Source organism: Polypterus senegalus, chromosome 17 (assembly GCF_016835505.1).
Source record: "Polypterus senegalus isolate Bchr_013 chromosome 17, ASM1683550v1, whole genome shotgun sequence".
NCBI lineage: Eukaryota > Metazoa > Chordata > Cladistia > Polypteriformes > Polypteridae > Polypterus > Polypterus senegalus.
Genome location: NC_053170.1, coordinates 11,138,373 through 11,164,309, shown reverse-complemented (window position 1 = coordinate 11,164,309; position 25,937 = coordinate 11,138,373). Strand labels below are relative to the sequence as shown.

Below are 25,937 nucleotides of genomic sequence, written 5' to 3'. Positions count from 1 at the left end.
ATGAGACTAAGTGGGCATTGAATTATCATTCTCTTCTGGGGTCTGCGATTCCCTACTAACCTTTACCATTCACTGCTGTCTTTTCCAGTTCTTCTGCGCCGCCACCACCACCTGAAACCCGGGCATCACTGGATTGAATGGCGGGTGTCCCAGATGTCCACATGATCATCATCATCATCAAATTCTTCCATGTGAACCCTGAATACCATAGGTATTAGGTGGAATGCCCAGTTGGGGCTGGGTGGTCTTTTGGTCTTGGGACCCCTGCAGGTTTTTTTTGGTTTTTTTTCTGCAGCCTAACAGGAGATTTTTATTATTATTTTTACTTTCTTTTTTTCTGGCCAGCCGACCTTGACTTTTTTTCTTTGTTATGTACTGTGCAATTTTGTTTGTTTTATATTAACTTCTCTTTTGTTTTATCTTGTAAAGCATCAGTTTGTATGAAAATGTGCCATAGAAGGATGAGACAGACCATAGAGGCGTTACAGAGCAGCCATGAAGAGAGGGTGGTCTTAAAGCGGAGATCCAGACCTGGAATGTGGAGCTGAGCGACTCGTACGCATGGGACTCCACATTAGGTGGCTTGTCTGGCCCACGTAGGATTGCAGCAGTGCTACAATTTAATGAACTCCATTTCCCAGCTGCCCCGAGGGTATTACCCTGATTGGACGTCTGCAACGGGTGCAGGGGCTGCTGGGAACTTTAAAAGGGAGTCAGATTAACAGAGAAAAGAGCGCCGTTGTTTGTTTGTCAATACTGTGGCCGTTTTGCCTGTGTGGATGTTATGTGGCTGTCCTGCATTACTGTCGTCAGAGGAACGTGCAATCAGGGAGACCTGTCATCACAAAAAGTAAAAAAACGAATAATAATGACATAAAATGAAATTGTCCACTGATCTGTCTTATAAATTTGTTTTCTGCGGATTCCAATAATTTTGATAATTTTTATAGTCCAAATCATTGAATTTGTGCATTTCCTGTTCAAATACAGGGGAGAAACATGAGGTGCGGCAGCGACGTGCCTCACCTTATCTCAGACTGCGCTCTCCTCACACACGGGGTTGATGCGTGCGATTGGCGCATGCCTGTCGCTGTCTCTCTGCATGTCGCCAATATGTTTGCAGACACGTTTATTATACACCCTGACTTTCTAATATCTTTGATGAATGTTTGTGACATATTTAGTCTTGCTGATCGGACATAAAGCTGCAGTGAAAAGGCACGAGGTGAGGCAGACAGTATTGTGCCGCCCTGAAGGGGGTGCATGTGAGCCCAACAGGTGCTCGCCGCTGCTGTTCTTCTTAGCGATAATCTCCACTGAGGCGGAGAGACTTTTAAAACTAAAGGAAAACAAGGAGGACTTTTACAAGAAAGTGACGGAGATTTTATGGAGAAGGATAGGCGCATGGACTTCATTTACAAATAAAGGTAAGACCATAAACGGCTTTCAATTTTATAAAAAATGGAATCAGAGTAAGAAAAAAACAATCCAATGTTTAAAAACTTCATTTTGACCTTAAAATAGCTTTTGTTTTTCTTGTTATTCTTTTGTTGAACAGTCTGTATTAAAATTGATTCAAGCATCAGAAATAAAAGCTTTTAAAAGACACTTAAATATTTCAATTGAGGTAAAAATTGAAATCCGTTTTTTATTTGTACACCATTCTGTACTTCATTTGTATTGAAGGAGTGTGAATTGTGGAATTGCAACAGTAAATTTAGTACGCATGGAGGGTGAGGAGCAAATGCGCTCTCTCTGCTCTCTCCCGCCGCTATAACTGTAACGTTTTCACTCACTCAGTCAGTCATTCTCCAACCCCGGTCACGGGGGTCTGCTGGAGCCAATCCCGGCCAGCACAGGGTGCAAGGCAGGAACAAATCCTGGGCAGGGCGCCAGCCCACCGCAGGACATACACATACACACCAAGCACACACACACTAGGGACAATTCAGGATCGCCAATGCAGCTAACCTGCATGTCTTTGGATTGTGGGAGGAAACCGGAGCACCCGGCGGAAACCCACGGGGAGAACATGCAAACTCCATGCAGGGAGGACCCGGGAAGCGAACCCAGGTCTCCTTACTGTGCAATGTGCATGCTGCCAACTGAATAATGAATAAGCTACTCTTTTAGGTTCACATAAATCTGACTATGAAGGAGTCATAGCCATGAACCTTCATGAACCATGAACCTCACCGCACGTCCCTGGTACAGGTGGCAAATGCGGGCAGAAGCCACAGGAGTGCAGACTTGTGTTTCAAAAGCAGTAGGCCAGGGGGCGGAGCTCAAGGCCAATTTGAATATCGTAACTGACAGGGCCTCGCAGAGCATCCTAGGGGAGACAGAAGCCTTAAGGGTCTTCGTGTTACTTTGAGAATTCCAGTGGTTCCGTGAAATTGAAGCATCAGCACAGGATTTGATTTTTCTTTATCTTTTATAAAGAACTAGCAAAATACCCGCGCTTCACAATGGCGAAGTACTGCATTAAAAGTTTTATTAAGAAGAAAATTAAACCTTTTTAAACTGAGGGAAAATATACCAATAATTATTTGTTAAGGATCTCTTTGTATACCACATTGTAATTTCGGCCCTCCAGTTGTAATATGACCAAGCTGTGCGCTGAGCTTACTCTTGAGCTTGTAACGTACAGTTGGCCATGTGAACAGTAATCTTGTCTCAAATCTCACAGCTTGGATTGCTGCTGTCGTAATCGGTTTGAGTTTCATGGTTTGTTTCAAGTACGTTAGTATTTGCAGGACTTGTGTTGAAGAGACATTCAACATCTGTCAAGCGTTGTAAGTATACAACCAGTTTCATCGATAACTTCACATCCAGCTTTTGAGAGTTTAAACATTCATAAACATCAAAGTGTCCACTACTGAAATCGTCACCTGTGAGTCTAAGATGTTTAAGAGGCATTGGCGGTTGTCGAAAGGTGTGAAATATTTGCCCATTTCTGTACACTTGAAAGCGACAACCGAACAATTCAGGGGCAGCCATCAACTCACATGCAGAACCATAGGTGAAGGGCTTAAGCATTTCACTCTTCTAGTGCTCCTGTGTAGTCTAATTATCTCCTGTACCATCATCAGTCCACACCTTGAACCTGTCCAGTCATTCAATACATAAGACACAATGTTCCTCCAGATATCAAGAGTGAGCCTGATGTGGCCGTGCAATATGTAATACAGAGAATGGAAAAGGTAGGTGCCATCTCCGGGCATGGAAACCACTCGGTAAGTGACAGTTCTTTGATCGATGGTGATCACCTCGATAGACATGTTAATGGGGGTTGGAATGATAAAGGAAATGGGTACCTGAACAATGTAAAGTAAGTCTAAAATACCTACACAATAACTATAATCATAAAAAACGAACAGTAAAATAGCGAAGAAGCCGTGGATTAAATAAAAAGGCTGCAGTTATCAGCAGGGAGACGTGAATCCCGTGGCGAAGAAAGGAAGGGAATGTAGAGACCGGAGCGACAGACGGCCTTATATATGCAGGCAGCCAACAACATGGGTGGCGTTGGGATGGGGGACCCAATGCCGCCTCACACGGTGATTGAGCTGCAGGCTATGGACGTATATATGTACGTAAGTAGGATTCAGTTAGCGCTGGGAACCCACGTACCAAATTTCTTGAAGATGAGCCCATAAGTAACAAAGACTGTTGAAAAGTTCAATATGGCAGCCGACAGTGGCATCATACCACTGAAATAAGTACATACATTGGTTTCGGTTAGCGCAGGGAAGCCACCTACCAAATTTCGTGAAGATGGGGCCATGAATAAGAAAGTTCAACATGGCGGACATTGTCGACCGTTATGACCATTACGTGTAGAATTTCAAAATGAAACCTGCCCAACTTTTGTAAGTAAGCTGTAAGGAATGAGCCTGCCAAACTTCAGCCTTCTACCTACACGGGAAGTTAGAGAATTAGTGATGAGTCAGTGAGTCAGTGAGGGCTTTGCCTTTTATTAGTATAGATGCTGATGAGATATGAAACATAACCAGTAGTCAATGTGAATGCTGCCAGCTGAATAGTGAATAAGTGGCTCTTTGGGGTTCATATATTTGTAAATCTGACACTGAAGGAGTCAACGCCTCACCAGCCATGCACTTCACTCTGTTCAACTCTACAGTTTACAGGATCTGTCAGCCCCCAAATCTCATTGCTTCATTTGCATCCGATACATTGGACTGATTCGTGGACATTGTTGTAGGTGTTTATTGTTGTGCATCGTGTTTGTTATCGGCGTAAGGGAAGGGGAAGGTTGATTTTCTTAAAATCACTTTATACAGAATAATTCAAAACAAGGGGCAGATTATGACATTTGGGCAGTGCTTTGAACAAGAGGACCGCTTTACAAAAACAAAGTCCTGCTCAAATTGATGAAAATCCCAGGATGTGACAATCAGCAAGGTGTAGCGGGTGCCACATGCGCTGTTGTCCTGTTGGCAGTTTGCAGCGCCTTAGGATGCACTTCAAGAACAGTGGTTACTGAAAATACACCTTTATGGGGGAGGTCACCACACGGACAGGACAATTGGTGCTGAAGACTTTAAACCGGAAAAGAAGGGGAGAGAGAGAGAGAGAGAGAGAGAGAGAGAGAGAGAGAGACAGAGAGACAGAGAGAGAGACAGACAGACAGAGACAGAGAGAGAGAGAAAGAGAGAGAGAGACAGAGACAGAGAGAGAGAGACAGAGAGAGAGAGAGAGAGAGAAGAGAGAGAAAGAGAGAAGAGAGAGAGAGACAGAGACAGAGAGACAGAGAGAGAGAGAGAGAGAGAGAAGAGATAGAGAGAGAGAGACAGAAAGAGAGAGAGAGACAGAGAGATAGAGAGAGAGAGAGAGAGACAGAGACAGAGAGAGAGAGAGAGAGAGAGAGAGAGAGAGAGAGAGAGAGAGAGAGAGAGAGAGAGATAGAGAGAGAGAGACAGAAAGAGAGAGAGAGAGATTGTGCGGTGGAGCAAGGGGAGGCAACGTGGTAGCGCCAAGAACCCACCTGCTGGAAGAACTTTTTGTTTTTCTCACTCGGTGACACAAGGGAGACGCGTCTCTGAAGACGGACTTTTTTTTTTTGGTTTCGTCAAGGCAATCAATTCTTTGGACCGGTAGGACAGAACTTTTTTTTTTGTTATCAACTCAGCGGCTGGCGTATTCCGTGAGGCTTCCATTTTACATTTTGCCCAACAACTGTAAGGACAGTAAACCAATTTGGGAAACCGGTTTCTCTTAAGCGAGAACATCTCTCCCCCTAATATGTGAAAGGTTGTTTTGACTCCATGTTAGGTACTGGTTTGTTTTTTTCTGTCTATATGTAAATATATATGTACCAGTAACGGCGTGCGATAACGTGCACTGCGCACACTTGACTTGAGCATTCCTAGTTTTCACCCTCTTTCTTACTTTATTTTTAAAATGTTTCCTTTTCTTTTTCATAACTTCTTTAACACTTATTCTCCTCTGCGAAGCGCGGGTATTTTGCTAGCTCTACAATAAAATAAAAAGAGTAATAAAAATCTGCACCCTGAAAGCGGACGGTAGACGTCACGTAGTCTGTGTGCACCATATTTCAGGTCAGTAGGTCAAACGGTTTGCGAGCTACAGGTGATTTAAAATCCTGGACAGCGACGGTGGCGTATTATAGAAGATGATGATATTTTTTCTCCTCCTTCATTGTAGTAAAGCTCATTGCCTGATGCTGATCTGAGGGATGTGGTGAGGAGTCAAATAAAAGGACGAGTGTTAGTCGCGTTACCCCGAAAGGTTTTCAGTAGCAAACTGTTTTTCCCTGGCGGTTTTCTGATTGTGCAGCAACCTGGGGCGGCGGTACAAAGAGGGGGGTCTTGGTCACACCTTTTTCAAGGGACTCTCTGTGGAGGAAGAGACGGAAGATTAGCAAGCGTAACGTGCTACACGTGGGGTTACCGAAACGTGACCTGCTGAGGAAGCCATAATGGACTCATCACTATCCTCATCCAGACAAGGGAAGGAAGCCAACGAGAATGTTAATGCGACATTGGGATATATAGTGCCCACATCGTGTGTGGTAAAAGTCCAGGGAATTTATCGTGCCTTATATCCTACTTTAGAATATTATGAGCCAATCTGGTCTTCACATTCTAAGAGATAGTCCAGGGAAAGCAACTAGACGAATTCTAGGATTTTGGCTTGAGGGGTTATGTTATGGTATTGTTAAGAGAAAAAAATTAAAGGAGATGAATCATTGCAGATTATGCCAAGGGAGATTAAGCACAGGATAACAGTAGAGCTTACAATGACGCGTAACAAGTATGCTGTTCAGAGAAGATCTGACACGAGCAGAAGAAGGCACTTAAATCACAGCCTGTCATGCGATCTCCGCGTTATGTCACCAGCTATGGGGAGACCACCCGTAAACAGCAGGAGCCAGGAGCGGACAGGGTCTCAATCCTTCAACGAGTGAGGTGACGAGGTCGGCCCGTGCACTCGGCCCGATATTCATTGTAATTTGTGATGAGGATGCGGCTGGCTACTTGCTATGAGCCTATGATATCTAAACTGTCGGCAAACTTAATCTGTACACTGTTGTTTAGACACGACTTAAAATTTGACGACATGCTTAGAAATAAAATTGAATGAAAAATAAAAAAAAATGAGTAATCTGGCTTACATGTTATTAGAGCACATGTCAAATGTCAACGTCACGTCCAAGTGCCAGCACCCTACTAGGCGAGTAGCTACTCATTTACAATGGAATAAGGTTAGAATGAAAACCTCACATGATTGAAATGTTCCATATAACGTAGCGATAAACTATAAATGTTCCGTTGTTTATAAATGTTTATAACTCGCTGTTAAAAATTATTTTGACGTTTTGTTGCCATAACTCTTAATGTTTTGTCAAGTCAATTTAGAATCACCAATGCTGTTAAGATAACCTAATGATGTGTGTTGCTGTCTTGGAAACTAACATTACATTTTTAATTACTTGAAACAAATTATTATTTTTATGTTGGTTCCACAATAGGCGCTCGCTAATTGTGTGTTTGCATCATCACGTTGCCTCATGCGCAGGTGGAATGCTAAAAACCATTTCATGTTTTAGGAAGGGGGTGCCATTTTATTTCAAAGTCAATAATCCAAACAGACAGTATCCTGGTTTGATAGTAAGTAGAATGTCGCATTTATCATTTTTGGATCAGTTTCAGTTTTTATTCCATAGTGAAGAAAATAAAAAAAATTCGGCCATCTTTATAATTATTAACACTAGAACTGCCAAGCATTTTTATTTTTCAACGGTAAAACCGCCATGACATCGCCGGGCAGTGAACTGCCTCAGTATTTATTAGTAAAACGCCAACACATTTATTTCAGCTGGGCTCATAAAAGAATATTTCATCATACTACACTGTGTGCACAATTATCAGGCAAGTGAGTATTTTGACCATATCATCATTTTTAATGCGTATATTCCAACTCCAAGCTGTATTAACTTGAATGCTTATTGGATTTAAGCACGTCAGGTGATGTGTATTTGTGTAATGAGGGAGGGTGTGGCCTAAGGAGATCAACACCCCATATCAAGGTGTGCAGAATTATTAGGCAGCTAGTTTTCCTCGGGCAAAACGGGCCAAAAAGAGATTTAACTGACTCTGAAAAGTCAAAAATTGTAAAAAGTCTTTCAGAGGGATGCAGCACTTTTGGAATTGTTAAGATATTGGTGTGTGATCACAGAACCATCAAACTTTTTGTTGCAAATAGTCAACAGGGTCGCAAGAAACGTGTTGAGAACAAAAGACGCAAATTAGCTGCCAAAGATTTGAGAAGAATCAAACGTGAAGCTACCAGGAACCCATTATCCTCCAGTACTTTCATATTCCAGAGCTGCAACCTACCTGGAGTGCCCAGAAGTACAAGGTGTTCAGTGCTCAAAGACATGGCCAAGGTAAGGAGGGCTGAAACCCAACCACCACTGAACAAGAAACATAAGTTGAAACGTCAAAACTGGGCCAAGAAATATCTGAAGACAGATTTTTTTCAAAGGTTTTATGGACCGATGAGATGAGAGTGACTCTTGATGGACCAGATGGATGGACCTGTGGATCAGTAATGGGCACAGAGCTCCACTCCAACGTGGAGGTGGGGTACTGGTATGAGCTGGTATTTTTAAAGATGAGCTAGTTGGACCTTTTGCATTGAAGATGAACTCAAAATCAACTCCCAAACCTACTGCCAGTTTTTCGAAGACACTTTCTTCAAACAGTGATACAGGAAGAAGACCCTGATTTTTATGCAGGCCAATGCTCCATCACTTGCATCGAAGTTCTCCACTGCGTGGCCAGCCAGTAAAGGCCTTAAAGATGAAGGAATAATGACATGGCCCCCCTTCCTCATCTGACCTAAACCCTATCGAGAACTTGTGGGCACTTCTTAAACGCTAGATTTACGGGGGAGAAAAACAATCCACCTCTCTGAAGAGTGTCTGGGAGGCTGTAGTCACTGCTCCACAAAAAGCTGATCGTCAACAGATCAAGAAACTGACAGACTCCATGAATGGAAAGGCTTAGGACTGTTATTGGAAAGAAGGGTGGCTATATTGGTCATCGATTGATTGATTGATTTTTTTTTAAATGTCAGAGATGTTTATTTGTAAATTTTGAGGTGTTTGTTTATTATTCTCACTATAACAGATGAAAAGAAACAAGTGAGATGGGAAAATTTTCATTTTTCCTTTAGTTGCATAATAAATCTGCACACTAATAGTTGCCTAATAATTGTGCGCACATATGTATTCCCCTGATGATGTTCACACTCACATTTCCGTTGTGAAACATTCAGGTTTCAGGTTATTAACATTTTGGATTGACTGATAGCACTGTGTTTGTTCCATATTAAAATGAATCCTCAAAAATACAACTTGCCTAATAATTGTGCACACAGTGTAATAATCGCAACTGAGAGCCACTATCGCTCACGCCGACGACCAGAGCACAACAAAATGCATAATACATAATCTAAACGAATTATTAGTACAGAAGAATTTACTAGATATGAGATAAAATAAATAGCAAGAAATCAGCAAAAAGCAGTTTTGACCAAATTTTTCACTGCAACGTTGTGTACGGACAATTAAAACAACTTGATGACATAATACGGTATATTATATAGGACTATAGAAATCGCAGTACCGGACAGATAATGTTTAGTAGTTTAGAAAATGAATTTTAATGTCAAACAGTAACCAGTGCATAAAATTTACTTCATGAAACAGCCGGCCCATGACCAGATCAGAGTCTGCGGGCCAAAATGCCCTAATGGCCAGTCTGCCCCTGGCATGAGCACAGCCCCTGGACAAACATAGTCAGAAAATGGCAGCGACCATAAAAGCACAAAAAAATCGCATAGCTAAAGTGACATAATAAAATATATAATCAGGTTCCTATTCACATACAAACATTTCAGAAGTGAAGCAGACTCTGAGGAAGCCACAGCAAAGATTTCTTAGAGAGACTTTCCTACTGCTAAAGTCAAGTGAACAGCAATTCACAGGCCACGCTGGGATGATCAGAGTTCAGAGTTGGGTGGAAGACGGACGAGGTCTTGGAGGAGGCAAGGAGGCGGCCTGAAGAAAGAGAAGGCATTGTTTTGTGGTCAGAACTTTTGAGGAATATGGCAAATAAATGTGTGTTGGGTGACCTTGATGTGTCCGCCTGTCTGTGTCCGGGCCGGCTACCACAGTGTATAGAATATGGATGAAGTAAACTGACCGTTGAACCGTAGCGTAGTAGGCAGGATTACATGGTGTGTTACCAGATTGTTAACACGGACTATGGATTGTCATACCACATAGGAATGAATGGCCAGTCCTCAGCAAGATATTTATTACATTTTCATGTTATGTTGGGAAATGGATGCATAGAAAATGGATGGAGCAACCGGACCATTAAACTGTAGCATAGTCGGCAGGATTACATTGAGTGTGAAATTGCTAACATTGACTAGGGATTGACAAACCGCAAGGGAATGAATGGCCTCTTCTCAACAAGATGTTTCTTAGATTCTTTAGGAAATGGATGCATAGTTTATGGATGCAGCAACCTGACCATCAAGCTGTAGCGTAGTCGGCAGGATTACATGATCAAACTGCTAACACTAAGTGACTAAGGATTGACATACCACACAGGGATAAATGGCCTTTTCTCATCAACATATTTCTTTTATTCTTATTTTATGATGGAGAATGGATACATTGAATATCAATAACCAACCTGGCCAACAAGCGTTAACATAGTAGGTAGGATTTTATTTTGGGGGTGAGAATCTTCAGATTGCTAAAATGAAGTAAATAAGAATAGGCATTCCACAGTGGGCTGAATGGCTTTTTTTCATCAAACCTTTTCTTATATTCTTATGTTTGTTCTGACACAGCTGCTCATATACAAAATGTTGAAGCCTCTCATCCCCCTTTTGGCCCCACATTGTCAAGTTCTTATGCTGACTCCTTTGTTAACTGGATAGCCTTAAGTCTGGATAAATGGGTTAGAAAATGGATGGACAGAATGATGTACTTGGAGAAACTTGTCTTCTACCTTGTAGAGTAGTAGGCAGGATACTTTAAGGAACCTGTAAATTGCTAAAACTCAGTCACTTGTATGCTGGGCTGAAGGGCATCTGCTTTTCAACGGTTTCTTGTATTATGCTTGAACAGACATGACTGGCCAAATAGAAGATGCCCATTGCCATTTAGCCCCAACCCCTTATGTCATCTTTACTTACTCTTTTGCAAATGAGGTGGTGCCTGTGAGCCTACGCCTAGAGAACTGTGTGAGAACATGGAAGGATGAATGGAATGTGGTCAGACCAATCGGCCCTCTGACTTCTAAACTGGGTTACTTCACTGTCAAGTTCTAATCAGGAGTTCACACCCAACGTTTAGTCATTCCAGTCTTTGAAGGTCTCATGAGGAGGCACTGGACTGGCAACCAACCCAGGGCTGGTTACTACTTCTACAAAAGGACTGAAAGGGTCCAGATAGACAGGTAGTTATGAAAGGCACTATATAAAAATAGGTAGATAGATATGAAAGGTACTATATAACAGATGGATAGATAGATATGAAAGGCACTATATGATAGATAGTTAGATCGATAGATAGATATAGAGATGAAAGGCACTATATAATACATAGATATATAGATATGAAAGGCACTGTATAATACATTTGCAGTGGGCTGGCGCCCTGCCTGGGGTTTGTTTCCTGCCTTGTGCCCTGTGTTAGCTGGGATTGGCTCCAGCAGACCACGTTGGGTCTATATATAATACAGAGATAGATATATAGATAGCTATGAAAGGCACTATATAATAGATAGATGAATAGACAGAAAGAAAAGGCACTATATGAGAGATAGATATTAAAGATAAACACGCAGAGAAGGTATACTATATAATAGATAGAAATTAAAGGAACTATACAATAGATAGATAGATAGATAGATAGATAGATAGATAGATAGATAGATAGATAGATAGATAGATAGATAGATAGATAGATAGATGTGAAAGGCACTATATAATAGATAGATATTAGAGGCACTATATAATACATGGATAGATAGATATGAAAGGCACTATATAATAGATAGATAGATAGATAGATAGATAGATAGATAGATAGATAGATACATAGACAGATAGATATATAGATAGATATGAAAGGCACTACATGAGAGATAGATATTAAAGATAAGCACACAGAGAAGGTATACGATATAATAGATAGATTTGAAAGTCACTATATAATAAATAGAAATACAGACAGGTAGAAAGGGCACTATATAACAGGCAAATATGAAAGGTACAACAGATATGGATGAAATGCACTATATAATAAATAGATGTGAAAGGCACTATATAATACATAAATATGAAAGACTCTATATAATAGACAGACAGACAGACAGACAGGGAAGGCATTATCTATGAAAGATATGAAAGCTACTATATAATAGAGATGAAAGTCAGGATATAATAAGTTGATAGAGATGAAAGGCACTATATAATAGACAGACATGTGGCCCATTTGTACATGTGTGGGCAGGAGTGGCACTTTTTAGGAATCTGAGGAGCAGGAACGTGTGACGTATGACAAGTGAAGTGATCCCAATGTGACCTGAGGGCTGAAGGACCCATGTTGTTTCTTTCTGGCCAGTCTGCCAGGACATTGGTTGGCAAGGTGGGCTCTTCACCTCAGCTGCTAGCTTGTAAACTGACTTGAACATCGTGGGTACCGTGACCATGCCACCCGCTGTTCTTTACCTATGAACATCTCAGAGGACAAGCTGCGAGTAGCAGTGCAAGTGACTACATGGAGCACAATTAGCAGAGGATTAGGTGATATGAAGGGTCTCATTTGCATGTGTTTGCGCTCTCCGCAGATATAAGGGTGGCTAATTTCTGTCGGCACTTGGGTACCTTTGGAGAGATGGTTTCCAAGGTAACCAGCAAAACTATTTTGAGCCTGTTTAGAAACAACCAAAGAGGCAGGCTTAGGGAAGGAGGGAGGGAGGCAGACGGAGGGCCTGACAGGAGGACAGATGGACCACCCCACCCAATGGCTGCCATCATGGAGCACATTGGCCGACTGATGTGATTTGTGTCCCACCGGATGAGCGAGCACTCTAACAAGTTTGAAGAATCTCAAGCTGTCCATCTCAGGGGTGTTGGGCAAGCATTTTTGGTCAAACACCAGCAGCCCACCCTGCTCCTTGGTGTCCACCAGTAAGTGGATTGAGAAACTGTGAGAAAGAGGGGAGCAGACTTTTACAAAAAAATACAGAAACATTTGCACCCTGTCACATACGGACGATTTGTGACAAATGACATTGGTGTCCTTCCTCACCTTTCCAAGCTACACTTCATCAGTGGGTCCATCAAACTCATATGCAGTGCCTTTCATAGAGAATATAAATAACCATCAGAGCCATTTAATTAAATCCATGGTTGTGGGGAGCAGGAGCCTATCCCACCAACACATGACCAAAGCCAGACCACCACAGGAGCCATTTTACCTAACATGCACGTTTGTGGGGGTTAAACTGAGGAAACCCCTCAGGACAAGGGGAGAACGTGCCAGCTGCACACAGCCAGGTATGGGATTTGAATTTCAGGATGACGGGCTCATGAGGCAGCAGCAAAGCCCACCATGCCACCCAGTGCTGAGCACAGCAGTGCCTTTTAACATATGGGACAGTTTACGGAGTAAGAATATATAGTGCCTTGCAACATAAGCAATACAAAAGTATTGTGAGCACACACGTTATTATGACACATGAACAAGGTAAGCACTGTGGGCAGCCATTCAGTCAATCAGGTGAACAGTTTTTATTATTTATAACGCCTTTCATGGTAAACACCCTAAAAGTGTGCTTCATGTCTCAGAGCAACTTATCCCACATTTTTGCACAGGTTAATGGACTGCCAAAATTAATCAACCCATTTTAAAATGTGTATAGCAACTTTCAAGGTGTGCACCCAGTGCTTGTGTCATTTTACTACACGTGGAGGTTAAATGACTTGAATAAGTTTTTACTCTATATAGCGCCTTTCACAATAACACCTGAAGAACCACACACGTCACTGAGCAGTTTACTACACATGTGCGTTCAGTTTAATCAACTTCATGATAACATCACCCCTACCCCAAAAACAAGGCAAGCACGCCAGAGCAGAAATCACCCGATGGCACCAAAATAAGGAAAGATGTGAAGCCCCTCAGCGCAGCCACAGCAACTCTCGGGGGGAGTCGCAGGTCATCTTAGCGGCCCCTCAGCTGCCATTGAGGTTCTCAGAAAAATCTGAAAGGCCACAAGTGGGGCTGGAAGGCTAAAAAAACCGCCTCTCCCCCCTTATCTCTCAGTCAAGCGGAACTCGAAATACGCCAAAGAACTAATCAGGCAGTCAAGCAGTTGGGGATTTCAGTTCAATGCCAGTACACCCCACTCACGCATCACAATCACGTCAGCGTTCAGAAACAAATGTGAATCATCAGCCTCAGCCCGAGCCACCGAGATACAGGAAACATCTCAGGGTTGTGTAGGTAGATCAACAAAATATGACACATACAGGAAAATGAAAGGCACTATATCACAGATAGATAGATAGATAGATAGATAGATAGATAGATAGATAGATAGATAGATAGATAGATAGATAGATAGATGTGAAAGGCACTATATACTAGATAGATAGATAGATAGATAGATAGATAGATAGATAGATAGATAGATAGATAGATAGATAGATAGATATGAAAGGCACTATATACTAGATAGATAGATAGATAGATAGATAGATAGATAGATAGATAGATAGATAGATAGATAGATAGATAGAAAGGCACTATATACTAGATAGATAGATAGATAGATAGATAGATAGATAGATAGATAGATAGATAGATAGATAGATAGATAGATAATGAAAGGCACTATATTAATAATAGATAGATAGATAGATAGATAGATAGATAGATAGATAGATAGATAGATAGATAGATAGATAGATAGATGTGAAAGGCACTATATAATAGATATGAACCTATTCTCTATTATTCCATTATATTGTATATAGTGGTCTTATTATATAGTGTATTTCATTATCTATCACTTCACTATATTGTGCCCTATCATTTCATGATGTCAAATATAGTGCCTTTTCTATCTATCATTTCATTTTTCTGCTTATAGTGCTTTCTTCATCATTTCATTGTATCGTCTACCGTGGCTTAAACTATTATATAGTGTTTTTCATTATTGATATTTAATTTTACTGCATATAGTGCCTTATCTGTAATTTCAGTTTATCATAGTAGCCATATTAATTATAGTGTCTTTCCTTATTAATATATCATATCACTTTACTGTATTTAGTGCCTTATCTGTGTAACATTTCATTTTACTGCATATACTGCCTTATCTATCATTTTGTTTCATCATAAATAGTGGCATTATCTATATTATGGTATCTTTTATTATTGATATCATTTCATTTTACTGTATTTGGCCTTATCTGTTATATAGTGCCTTACATTGTCTATATATAAATAATTTTACTGCATAAAATGCCTCATACGGACATTTCATTCTATCATATATCGTGCCTTTTCTATCTATACTATTTATTATATCATTTTGACATATATAGTGGCCTTCTCTATCATTTTATCATATATTGCGCCTTTCCTATCTATTATTTCATTTTATGGTAGTCAGTGTTTATCTATATATCTATATCTATCTTCTTCTTTTGGCTGCTCACGTTAGAGGTCGCCACAGTGGATCATCTCATATCTTTCTGTCCTCGTCATCTTGTTCTGTCACCCCCATCACCTGCATGTCCCCTCTCACCACATCCATGAACCTCCTCTTAGGCCTTCCTCTTTTCCTCTTCCCTGGCAGCTCTATCCTTAGCATCCTTCTCCCAATATACTCAGCATCTCTCTTCTCCACATGTCCAAACCAACGCAATCTATATATCTTTTATTTCATTTTATTGTGGAATTGGATGATTATAAAATGACAAATCAGCTTAAAGAATTTCAAGAAATATGAATATAGTGAGGTTTTATGCGGTGTTGAAGATTTACATGCGTATTCCAAAAGGTAAAGCCTTCATGAAAAATACCTGTAACAGTTGTTTCCATGTAAGAAAATGTTACATAACATTTAATAAGGGATTCTTTAATATTAAAAAAAAAAAGAATTGTCTGTTATATAGTGCCTTTCATTTCTATCTGTCTAGCTCAGTCTTTATTATATTTAGTCACCCTTCACATCTCCTGCACTCTTTCTATTTTATAGTGTCTTTCACGTTTATCTATTATATAGTGCCTTTCATTTGTATGTGTCGGCCTCAATCTTTAATTTAGCATCACCCTTACACCTTCCTGTCACATTCTTATAAAGTGTTGCCTTGCCTGTCTCTCTCCCTCTCTGCTGTATTAACCCTTTCTATGTCTTTATGTCTCTCTCACTGCCTTTCATTTTTTATCGGTCTATCTCAGTCTTTATTTTATTTAGTCACCCTTAACATCTGCTCATCCTGCGCCGTCTTTCTATATACAGTATGCATATTTTATAGTGCCTTTCATTTTTATTTGTTCACCTCAGTCTTTATTGAATTTAGCATCACCCACACACCTCCCTGTCACCTGCTGTCTTTCTGTAGATCTATTTCTTCTAAAGTGCAGCATATCTGTTGCCTTTCCTTTCTAGGTCTCTATCCTAAACTGCCTATTCTATGCACGCATTGGACCGGGCCCTTCATTTCCGCCTGTCACACTCTGTATATAGCGCCTTTCGCGCCCACCTATCCATTGATCCCTTCGAGTCATGTCGCTGGATCTCGTCACGGTTCACCAGCCTATAGTCTGTCACGTCAGGCTGATTTGCTCGGAGGTGTTGAGAAGCCTCGGCCAGGACTGCTGCCGTTGCAACAATCGTTTACTTCTCTTCGGGGATTTTCATATCAAGAAATGTGCAGTCATCAAAAAGGCCCTCGGAGCTATAAATACTCGGACCTGTCGGTGCTTAAAATATGCGTCTCAGGGGAAAGACAAGGCAAAAAACAGCACGATTCAGGGAAAACAATGAAAGAATAAGAACAAGCAGTGCAACGAAGTGAACTACAGAGGTGAACTTTCAAAAGCTGCTATAGACGAGACACCAAAGTACCCCACTGTCCAGTGCCCAGTCAAGGCAGGGAGAGGAAAGGGAACTCCAGAGATTCTGGGGCAGACCACATTCGCGCTGCCTTTTTGTCCCGTGTCGTCTTTCTATCGCTAAGTACAATGAAGAGCTCACAGACATACAAAGAGATCATCCAGTGTCCAAACCAGCGGCGCGACTCGTGAAGACGAGAGAAATCCAAGGAAGACCCCCGAGCCGTCCGTCTGTTGCATCTGACCGCGAGTAGCGCCGGCTGCTTGTTTGAACCCGCGTCTGAATGTGCACACCTATAAAGAGCGAACCCGAGGAGGGCTTCTTCAAACTCCCAGGGGAAACTTCAGTTGACGAATACCTCATAAGGCAACCATCATATACCCCTGAATATTCTTATCTTCAGATTTGCCCATCGTGCTCTGCTTCATTCCTGTACAGCTCAGCGCGTGGTGTGCAATATGGCAGAACACCAAGTAGAGAAAGATGGGCACCCAGTCCTCACGGGAATGACAGCCACATATCAGTCGGGACGGTTTGCTGCTTTTACTGTGGCTCGTTCTACGAGTATTCAAGTGTGCTCTCAAATTCAGAAGATGTGCGTTTTAAATGGACTGTGGAGTACTAGAGGGTCCTGTGATAGCCTGGCATACTGTCCAAGGTGGGCTCCTATACCTGAGATCTATCGTCTGTTCATTTAATTTCTAGCTATCTATTATATAGTGCCTTTCAGATCTACATAGCTGTCCATATAGTGCCTTAAATATCTGTCTATCAATCAGTCTCGTTTATAATGCCTTTCTATTATCTATTTATCATATAGTGACTTTTCTTTGTATCCTATATAGAAAGGAAAGGCACCATATAACAGACAGATAATGAAAGGCACTTTATGATAGATAGATAGATAGATAGATAGATAGATAGATAGATAGATAGATAGATAGAGCACTGTAATAGCTAGATAGATGTGAAAGGCACTATATAATAAAAGTAGACAGATGTAAAAAGGTACTATGTAATGGATAAATAGATCGATAAAAAGCTAGATGTATGTGAGAGGCACTAGACAGACAGATAGATAGATAAATATGAAAGGCACTTTATAATAGATAGATAGATAGATAGATAGATAGATATGAAAGGCACTATATAACAGATAGATGTGAAAGGCACTGGAATAGATAGACCGATGTGAAAGGCACTATATAATAAAAGTAGACAGATGTAAAAAGGCACTATGTAATTGATAGATCGATAAAAAGCTAGATATATGTGAGAGGCACTAGACAGACAGATAGATAGATACGAAAGGCATTATAAAATAGACAGATATAGAGCTCCATTCCTGTGTCATTTTTCCTATTCGGCACATTCATATTGCGACACTGTAAATGTCCAGACACCGATGACTTATCTCGGCTCAGGTTTCCACATTAAATTTCTACGCCTGCATTCCAGCCCGGTACATTTTGATGAAATGTTTAGTCTCCGTTTTACGAGCTCCCTGCTGATTTGTTTCAGTACCTGTGATAATAAAGAACATTTCGAAAGAAGAGCAAGTCAGTGAGCCGCATACGCCGCCTAACTTATTATGCGCCGCTCTCAGTTTTTTTGTTTTTTCCGTTCCAAGTCGACCAAGTGAGCCGCGTGCCAGGCGCTGCTGCTGCTGCTGCTCTCCACGGTGCGCCGAGTTCCCGGTCCTCGGGGCCCGCGGTTGCTGCTCTATTAGCCTGTTAATTCATTCCTGGGAGACTCACTGGAGGTTCAAAACAAGCGGCAACTCTTTTTTATGCATATACCGCACAATGTACACGGGCAGTTAAGACCATATATACAAAACTAACTGAATCCCGAAAAATGTATATTATTGTAAAGAAAAAGTGAGACTTTCTAAACATAATGCTCAATGTGAACACACACAACCTGCGGAATAATTCTTCTCGCCCTGGCCCACAAATACTATAGTGATGTTCATCTGTGCCACCACACCTCGAAGAAGCGGTGCTCGAGAACTTGTTCCGTTCCGCCTCACCGCTGTGATGACTTCAACGACAACAGCAAAAACGGATGGGCTGAACAATAAGCGCTCGGGGACAGCGTTACTTTAACAACCGCGCTGCTAATTATTAAAGTGGCGTTACTGTTTTCATTACTAGACAAGCTTGTTGTAGATCATCCGCGTAGGTGACTTGTAAAATGTGACAAACAATTCCTTAAAAATAGTGTCGCAAAGGCGACGATGAAACTGACACACAGATTCGTCAACTAGAGTCTGTCAGTTGAAGTGGGGCGCATCAGATTACTTGAGGACGTTTGTCATTTTTAAAAGGATAGATAGATAGATAGATAGATAGATAGATAGATAGATAGATAGATAGATAGATAGATACTTTATTAATCCCAAGGGGAAATTCACATTAGGGTTAGCGTGGATTAATTCAATGCGGTGCAAATGAGAAGTGGGAGGAATGAGACAACTAATTATTTATCTGCCTAAGTGTGCACTAATTTTGGCGACCACCGAGCAGTTGTACCTCAAATACAAAACTGCGCTCGCTTGCCCTCCGAATGTCCAAACCCCACGAGTGCCGCACTTGTTTCGTTGCATAACGCCTGAGCAGTCAGGTGCAGGACACACCTGAGAGGTTCAAACTTGTCCCCATAACGCCACCCCCCACCTGCCCACGTCAAAAACGTGACTGAAAAGATGCGTTGGAATAGTTACTTACGGGTCCCATCAAACCTCGTTGCTATGGTGTCCAGAAAGGTGTTCTGCGGAGCCAACAATCCCTTCATAACAGGCATCCTCCTTCGGTTCAAAATAATCCCTTAGCGACTATTCCATTCGACTTTGGGTGTTTATGCGGCAGCAACAGCCGTAGCCGTCGTGCGGGGCAGCTCGGGGGGTCCCAAACAAATGTTTTTAAAAGAAGGAAAATCCCCAAAAAGAGCTGCCCCGGTGTGGCATCGGAATCGTAACGCATTTCTTCCTCAAGTTCCTCTCGAAGTCACTCGCACCCCTTCTCCCCCACGGAGCGCTATGTCAGGGCGCCATGTGCAGTTTGGGAAGTTGTGCAGAGGGGGTCCGTTTCGCTCGCATTGTAGCGGCCGCGGGCATTGCGCCTGTCCCACCGGCTCGACGTTTGACAGTGGCGGCGCTGCCTTGCCAACACCTCTCTCTCTCTCTCTCCGTCGCTCGGCCGCTCTCGCTCTCTCTCTCTCTCTCTCTTTCGCTAGATGCCGTTTATAATCCCTGCGTCCTCTGAGCGAGACGCGCGCATTGGAACAACCAAAAAAGCGAGCTTCAGAAGGACACTCCAGGTCGATGCGCACACTTAAAGGAGTCTTCAACCAAGTACTCTGCATTTGCAAACGCCCTGGATCTTAACGGGCGACAGAACCTCATCCATCCATCCATCCATCGCTGTTTTATATAGCGCCCTCAACAGCAAGTACAACTCTGCTCACAAACGCCACTTCATTAACTCGATAATTTATTTCCTTCTATTTCCTTGGCCTTTTATATACTTATAGGGTCACGAAGCATATAAGCGCACTCACAATTACACAACTGTGAGCACGTGCATCGCGCCCTGAGGTGTTGTGAACGCGCGTGTACAGTACACCACCCGCGCGCGTTATCGTGAACCTTTCAATATGCCACCCGATCGACTCCATCGCACCCCGTCAATCGACGTTATTAATGCTCATCATCCCCACAAGAATTAGCCAGCAGGAATACCGCTGAGCCCATCAGATTTAGCAGGTTAATTATCTGCGATAATAATAAATGATAATAATGTCTGTGCGCACTGATACCGAGAGCTTGGAGCACACAAGAGCCTTACTCACTCAATGCTTGGGAGTAAATGAATCACTTCCAAAAATCAATGAATACACAAATCAGCTTTCTCAGGAGCTTAACTGTTTTTTCTAAAGCGGAGACATAGTGGTGATGTGTCGTGGGGTTATGGCATTTCACAGATTGTATTTGGATCATGAAAGTGGCCCCTCTTTTGCAGATAGGTTTGGATTTCTGTGAATACCAACCAGAAAACTTACAGGCTCCGTATGAATGCCCACTGGGCAACGCAAAAGCAAGGCAAGTGCGCTCAAACGCAAACGACTCTCATTGCGAAATCAACTGAAAGGCGGGGGTGGGGTCTGGGATGGGGGGCCCATAAAGTGCCTAATTCATTCATTAAGCGATCGCGGCTGGTGCAAGGGTCGCATGCAGCAAACGAATGTACATCGCTCTGTCTTCATTTGGTGGGGGCACAAAGTCACTGCATAAACCTTCATATTTGGTCTCGGCGGATGAAATGACTCCGTGGTGTCTTCAAGTAGGTCACATCGATCACGATTGCTCTTTTTTCAAAGGAAGGATGCGGCCGCAGTACCCCGCTAATTGATGTACATTAAAATGTTGCATACACTTTAAAACAACATGTTCCATCCCTGCTGAAATATCCAAGTCATATTTCAGTAAATAAATGAATAAATTAACAAGTAAATAAATAAACGCAACTTACTGGTTTTTATCTATCAGGCTGTTGTGACTGCAGGCCCGGTGTTCGAGTTGAGGGTTCGTGATTCCTACCTGCGGTTCTCGAGCGGACTTGCTCTATGTTTACTACCACAGACCCGGCTCTAGGGGGTCGTTAAGCAGCTGGAGCCACACACCCCCCCCCTCCCCCCTTATTATATCAAGCAATCCCAGCAGGGGTATTCAGCTTGGGTCCTGGAGGCATGCAGTGGCTGCTGGTTTTCATTACAGAATATTTCTTAATTAGAATCCATTATAGTTGATAATGAAACTTAATTCTATGATTTGTTAGCGCTTTCATTCTTCCCATACAAATTTTCATTACATTGTAGATTTTAAGTTTTCTGAGAACATGGTGGTCCAGAACGGATTTGTATCTCTTGGTCCTTCCCTTCTCTCTCAATTATTTCAACACAAATACTTCATGATTCACTGCATTGGACTGGCTTCCTGCCTTGTACCGTATGCTAGCTGGGATAGGCTCCAGCAGACCCCCACGACTCTGTTCAGGACTAAATGACGGACTGACTTCATGATTAACATGCAGGTTTAATGGAAGCACGTTAGCTGGAGAGCTGGTGGCTCTTTTGTCATTTGCACCCTCAAAATCTGATATGTATGGTTTCATCTAATTCTCTCTCTCTCTCTCTCTCTCTCTCTATATATATATATATATATATATATCTAAAATCCTAAGCCTAAAAGTGCAACGATTTTGTTCAATGATTATTATGTGACTTTTTATGTCACATTTTTTGTCACACTTTAAATCGGACTTATTTTAAAACCTATATATATATATGTTTGGAATCATTCTTTCCAGAATTTATTGCACTTTAATGTGATGTTGTTTGATTTTCAGATTCTTATTCCGTTTTTAAATTATAAACTAAAATATCAAGAAAGTCATTGTTTTTAAAGAGATCGTCTGATGTTGAACACGCAAACTGGCTATTAGATGTTGACAACGGCATTACGAGACTTTAGAAATTCCAGAGAGTTGGAAATCTTCAAACATCATTCGAGATATTTATAATGAATCTATTTCATCAAAGACACAACCGAAGTGGCCTACCAGGGCCAACCAGACCGCAACTGGGGGTTGGGCATCAAAGGGGCCAGGGGGCTTGGCCCCCCTAGTTTAAAAATAAAATTGAAGCGATCCTAACCGTGGAGCAACCCCACTGAAGAAGGTAACAGTGGATACCCAGACCTCGCTGCTTGTTGCAAAGGGGCTGCCATAGCAATTTAAGCTTTAGGGCCCCAAATGTTTAGGACCGCCACTGACAAGCTACTGTATGCATTTTGGAAAAGCACATGGGGCTTAGGGAGCAGGTACAGAAATCAGACCTGCCCTCCTTCTGAATTAAAGGGACACTGAAAGAGAACAGACAGACGACATCTGCATTATTCACAGAGGAGAAGAGGCAGCCCTTTTAATAGGCACTGAGGTGTAGTGGTTAAGGCTTTGGCCTCCGATTCATGAGGTTGTGGGTTCAAATCCCACTACTGGACACCACATGACTATGAGTGAGCCCCTTCACCTGCCTGTGCTCCGATTGGAAAAAATCAAAAGGAATGTCACCAACTGCATGTCAATTGTTGTAATCTGACATAATTTAACAGTTAAAGGATTAACAGCATTAATATATAATACAGCATTGTATTATAAAGTATCTATCTATGGTATGTCTCAGGAAAATCAATGAAGTCAGCAATTCTTCTTCTTGCTTCATTAATATTAAACTTAACTGTTTAATTCTGGTTTTAAATTTACACATTTACACATTTACACATTAAAATTTCCACGGTACCTGCAGGGTTTGTGGCCCAGGTCCACCCTGCATGGAGTTAGCATGTTCTCCCTGTGTCGGTGTGGGTGTCCTCCAGGTGCTGTCACTGTCCAATGAGGTGCAGGTTAGATGAACTGCCATTATTAAATTCACCTAAGGGTGTGTGTGTGTGTGTGTGTTTACCCTGCGATGTAAGATAGGTTTATTCCATGCTAGATGGGATTCATTGTAGCCCCCCTCAAAAGTGCAATTCACTGAAGGCCCAGCCCCACATTGCCCCTCCAGGCAGCCCTTGTCTGGAAAAAGCAAATTAAAAAATGATATGACTTAATGCTCTGAGTATTAACTGCACTTAATTTAAAAAAATGACAACTAACAGTAATTTAGCATACACTGCCTTGTTGTCCAGTGGTTGCTTTTCCGATGAAAGGTCAAAAAGTATCAAAAGTAACTTGGCATAAATCAGCATTCCATAACAAAAACAAAAAAAATTCAGAACACAGTTAATTGTTTAGCTAACCATCACTAAGATTTTATTTCTCACAGTGCAGAAATGTAGGGGGTTATTAGAAAGAAATTTGCAATTGCGCAGCAAAGGGGGCGTTCCCTTTTGCAAATATGCAAACTTTATGCAAATTTAGACTTCTCCGCCGCTGTGAGTTTACGGCCGTGCATCAGGTGTTCATAAAATAGGGAAACAATGAATCGTTAATTCTATTACAGTACCGGTATATGGTTAATTTGTTTCATTTATGTTATACACGTCGCGTATTTGACATTAGTAAAATGAAATAATAAGAGAGGTGTCCGAGCGGAATGTAGTGGTTTCTTCAGGGCGCAATCACCCGTCGATATTAAATATGACTCCTTTAACTCTCGGCCACCCCACCACCCACGCACCGCAACCCACCCATGCTCGACGCCTTTTGTCGCCCAGAAAATCATAATATCACATAAGAACGGGAATCTGCTGATACAGAAGAAACGGAGGCAGCGGGGTCTGACTGAGCCTGTCGTTGTGGAGATGAAGTCTTGTAAAGCGCTGGAATTATCTCAGGATGAGAAATGAGCTTCCAGGGTGGGCACGACACGGTGTGTAAAATTGGAAGTCAATATGCTCGCCTTGACTTGAACTTTCTAAACGCCGTGCATGGCGGATTCTTTTTTTTTTTTCCTTAACTCTGGGTGTTCATTTTATTGTTCCAGTTGTATCTGGGGGGAATTTTGGTTCAGAAAGATTCAGAAAAGGAACGACGGTTTGATCTAACGTTACACGAAAGATGGGAAGAAGACAGCAAGGGTCTACAAGGTGGGACGGGCAAGAAAAAAAAAGAAAAGACTGGCGCCCAGCTGACTACGCAGTCTGGACATCGAGGAAGAAGAAGAAGAAGAAGAAAGCACCATTTTAATCAGTGCCTGCACCTCGCCCATAGCTTTTTTTTTATTATGTTCATGCTGCCCGACTTTCTGATGGGGTCGAATCTGACGACCGTTACACGAACTGACGTTACCGCAACGAATTCTTACAAGGGGGCTTCTCTGACAGGCCGCCGCCTTCTCTTTACGGGGCGCTGCACTTGTCACCCTGATTGTTTCACCTCACGGATTTCTTGGCGTGTCCACATGACTGAGTCTAGAAATGCGGCCATGGGGCGCCATCGCAAATAGCCAACGATAGGAAGGAGCGGAAAATACAATAGCAGTACATATAATAATTACGACCATGCTGTGATATTGTCGTTTTGGTAACGTGTATGCAACCGGACTGCTGGGAATATTTAGGATGTGATTTTTCCCCTTAGGATCAACACAAATATCTCAATTGTATAGTGTCTTGTATAGTGCCTTTATCGCACCGTCTTTATTGAACTCCTTTCATGTGGGTCTATTGATTGTTAGTTATTGTTCCTGTACCTTATAATGGCCATATCAAGTCAGTGTTGAGAAACTCTCTTAGCTCTTCTCATATTCTATCATATATTTTATACTGCATTTCATAGCTATCCATTTTATAGTGCCTTTCACATTTAACCGTCTATGTCCAGAAGAAAAACGTACCGCACGAAACCCCAAAACCTCATCCCCATACTGTGAAACATGGTGGAGAGAGTCAGGCTTTAGGGTTGCATTGGATGGGTGCGCTGAGACAGAGAGCTGAAACACAGGAGCGAAAAACAAAAAAGAGGACACTCGCATCCTGGAATGGCCAAGTCAGAGACCCTGGAGATGGCGTGGCCTGAGCTGCAAAGAATCCCAGAAACACCTCAATGAATTGAAACCCTCTGGTAAGAAGGAGCAGCCACGGGAAACGTTTGGTGGAGGTCCATGCTGCTAAAAAATGGACCTGCCAGCTACTGAATACAAGGGGACCCCGGCGGTGACCATTTAAACGATACGCTCTGCATTGGCAAGAAGAAGTCCTGTTGTTTTCATTTGTTTTAGTTTAGTCAGATTGTCTGCCCAGCATAGGCACTTAGTAGATGAAGTTCAGAAGTAATCAGTGCTGAAGTCCAAAGAATTCCAGGGAGTTCACAATCCTTTTCTATTATATAGTGCCTTGCATATCTATCTATTAGATACTGCTTTTCACGTTTCTGTCCAGCATCTCTCACAATTATCTATAATACAAAGACTTCCATAGCAGTCCGTCTCTGTTACACATTACATCTATCTATCATGTAGTGCTTTTCATGTCATTATGTGGTACCTTTCAAATCTATTTACTTCTCTATTATATAGTGCCTTTCAAGTCTATTACATATGCTGCCTTTTACATCTGTTATACTGTGTCTCTCATGATTTATCTTTTATTAGTGGGAGTAGCAGCATTAGAAATGCATCTGACCCACCACACTTGGGGGTGCCATACTGTATATCTGGGGTCTGTATGTG

The 25,937-nt window shown here is 41.9% G+C and overlaps 1 protein-coding gene across 2 annotated transcripts in view; it reads right to left on the bottom strand.

The window, feature by feature from the left end:
- The window catches only part of kcnh4a (potassium voltage-gated channel, subfamily H (eag-related), member 4a), a 180,204-nt gene extending 159,811 nt beyond the window's left edge, over window positions 1-20,393 (bottom strand). For both annotated transcript variants that reach the window (XM_039739911.1, XM_039739912.1), the window contains exon 1: window positions 19,436-20,393. In XM_039739911.1, coding sequence (XP_039595845.1) covers window positions 19,436-19,511 — 76 coding nt within the window. In that variant the 5' untranslated portion in view covers window positions 19,512-20,393. The remainder of the gene's footprint in view (window positions 1-19,435) is intronic.
- Between the last annotated feature and the right edge of the window lie 5,544 nt (window positions 20,394-25,937).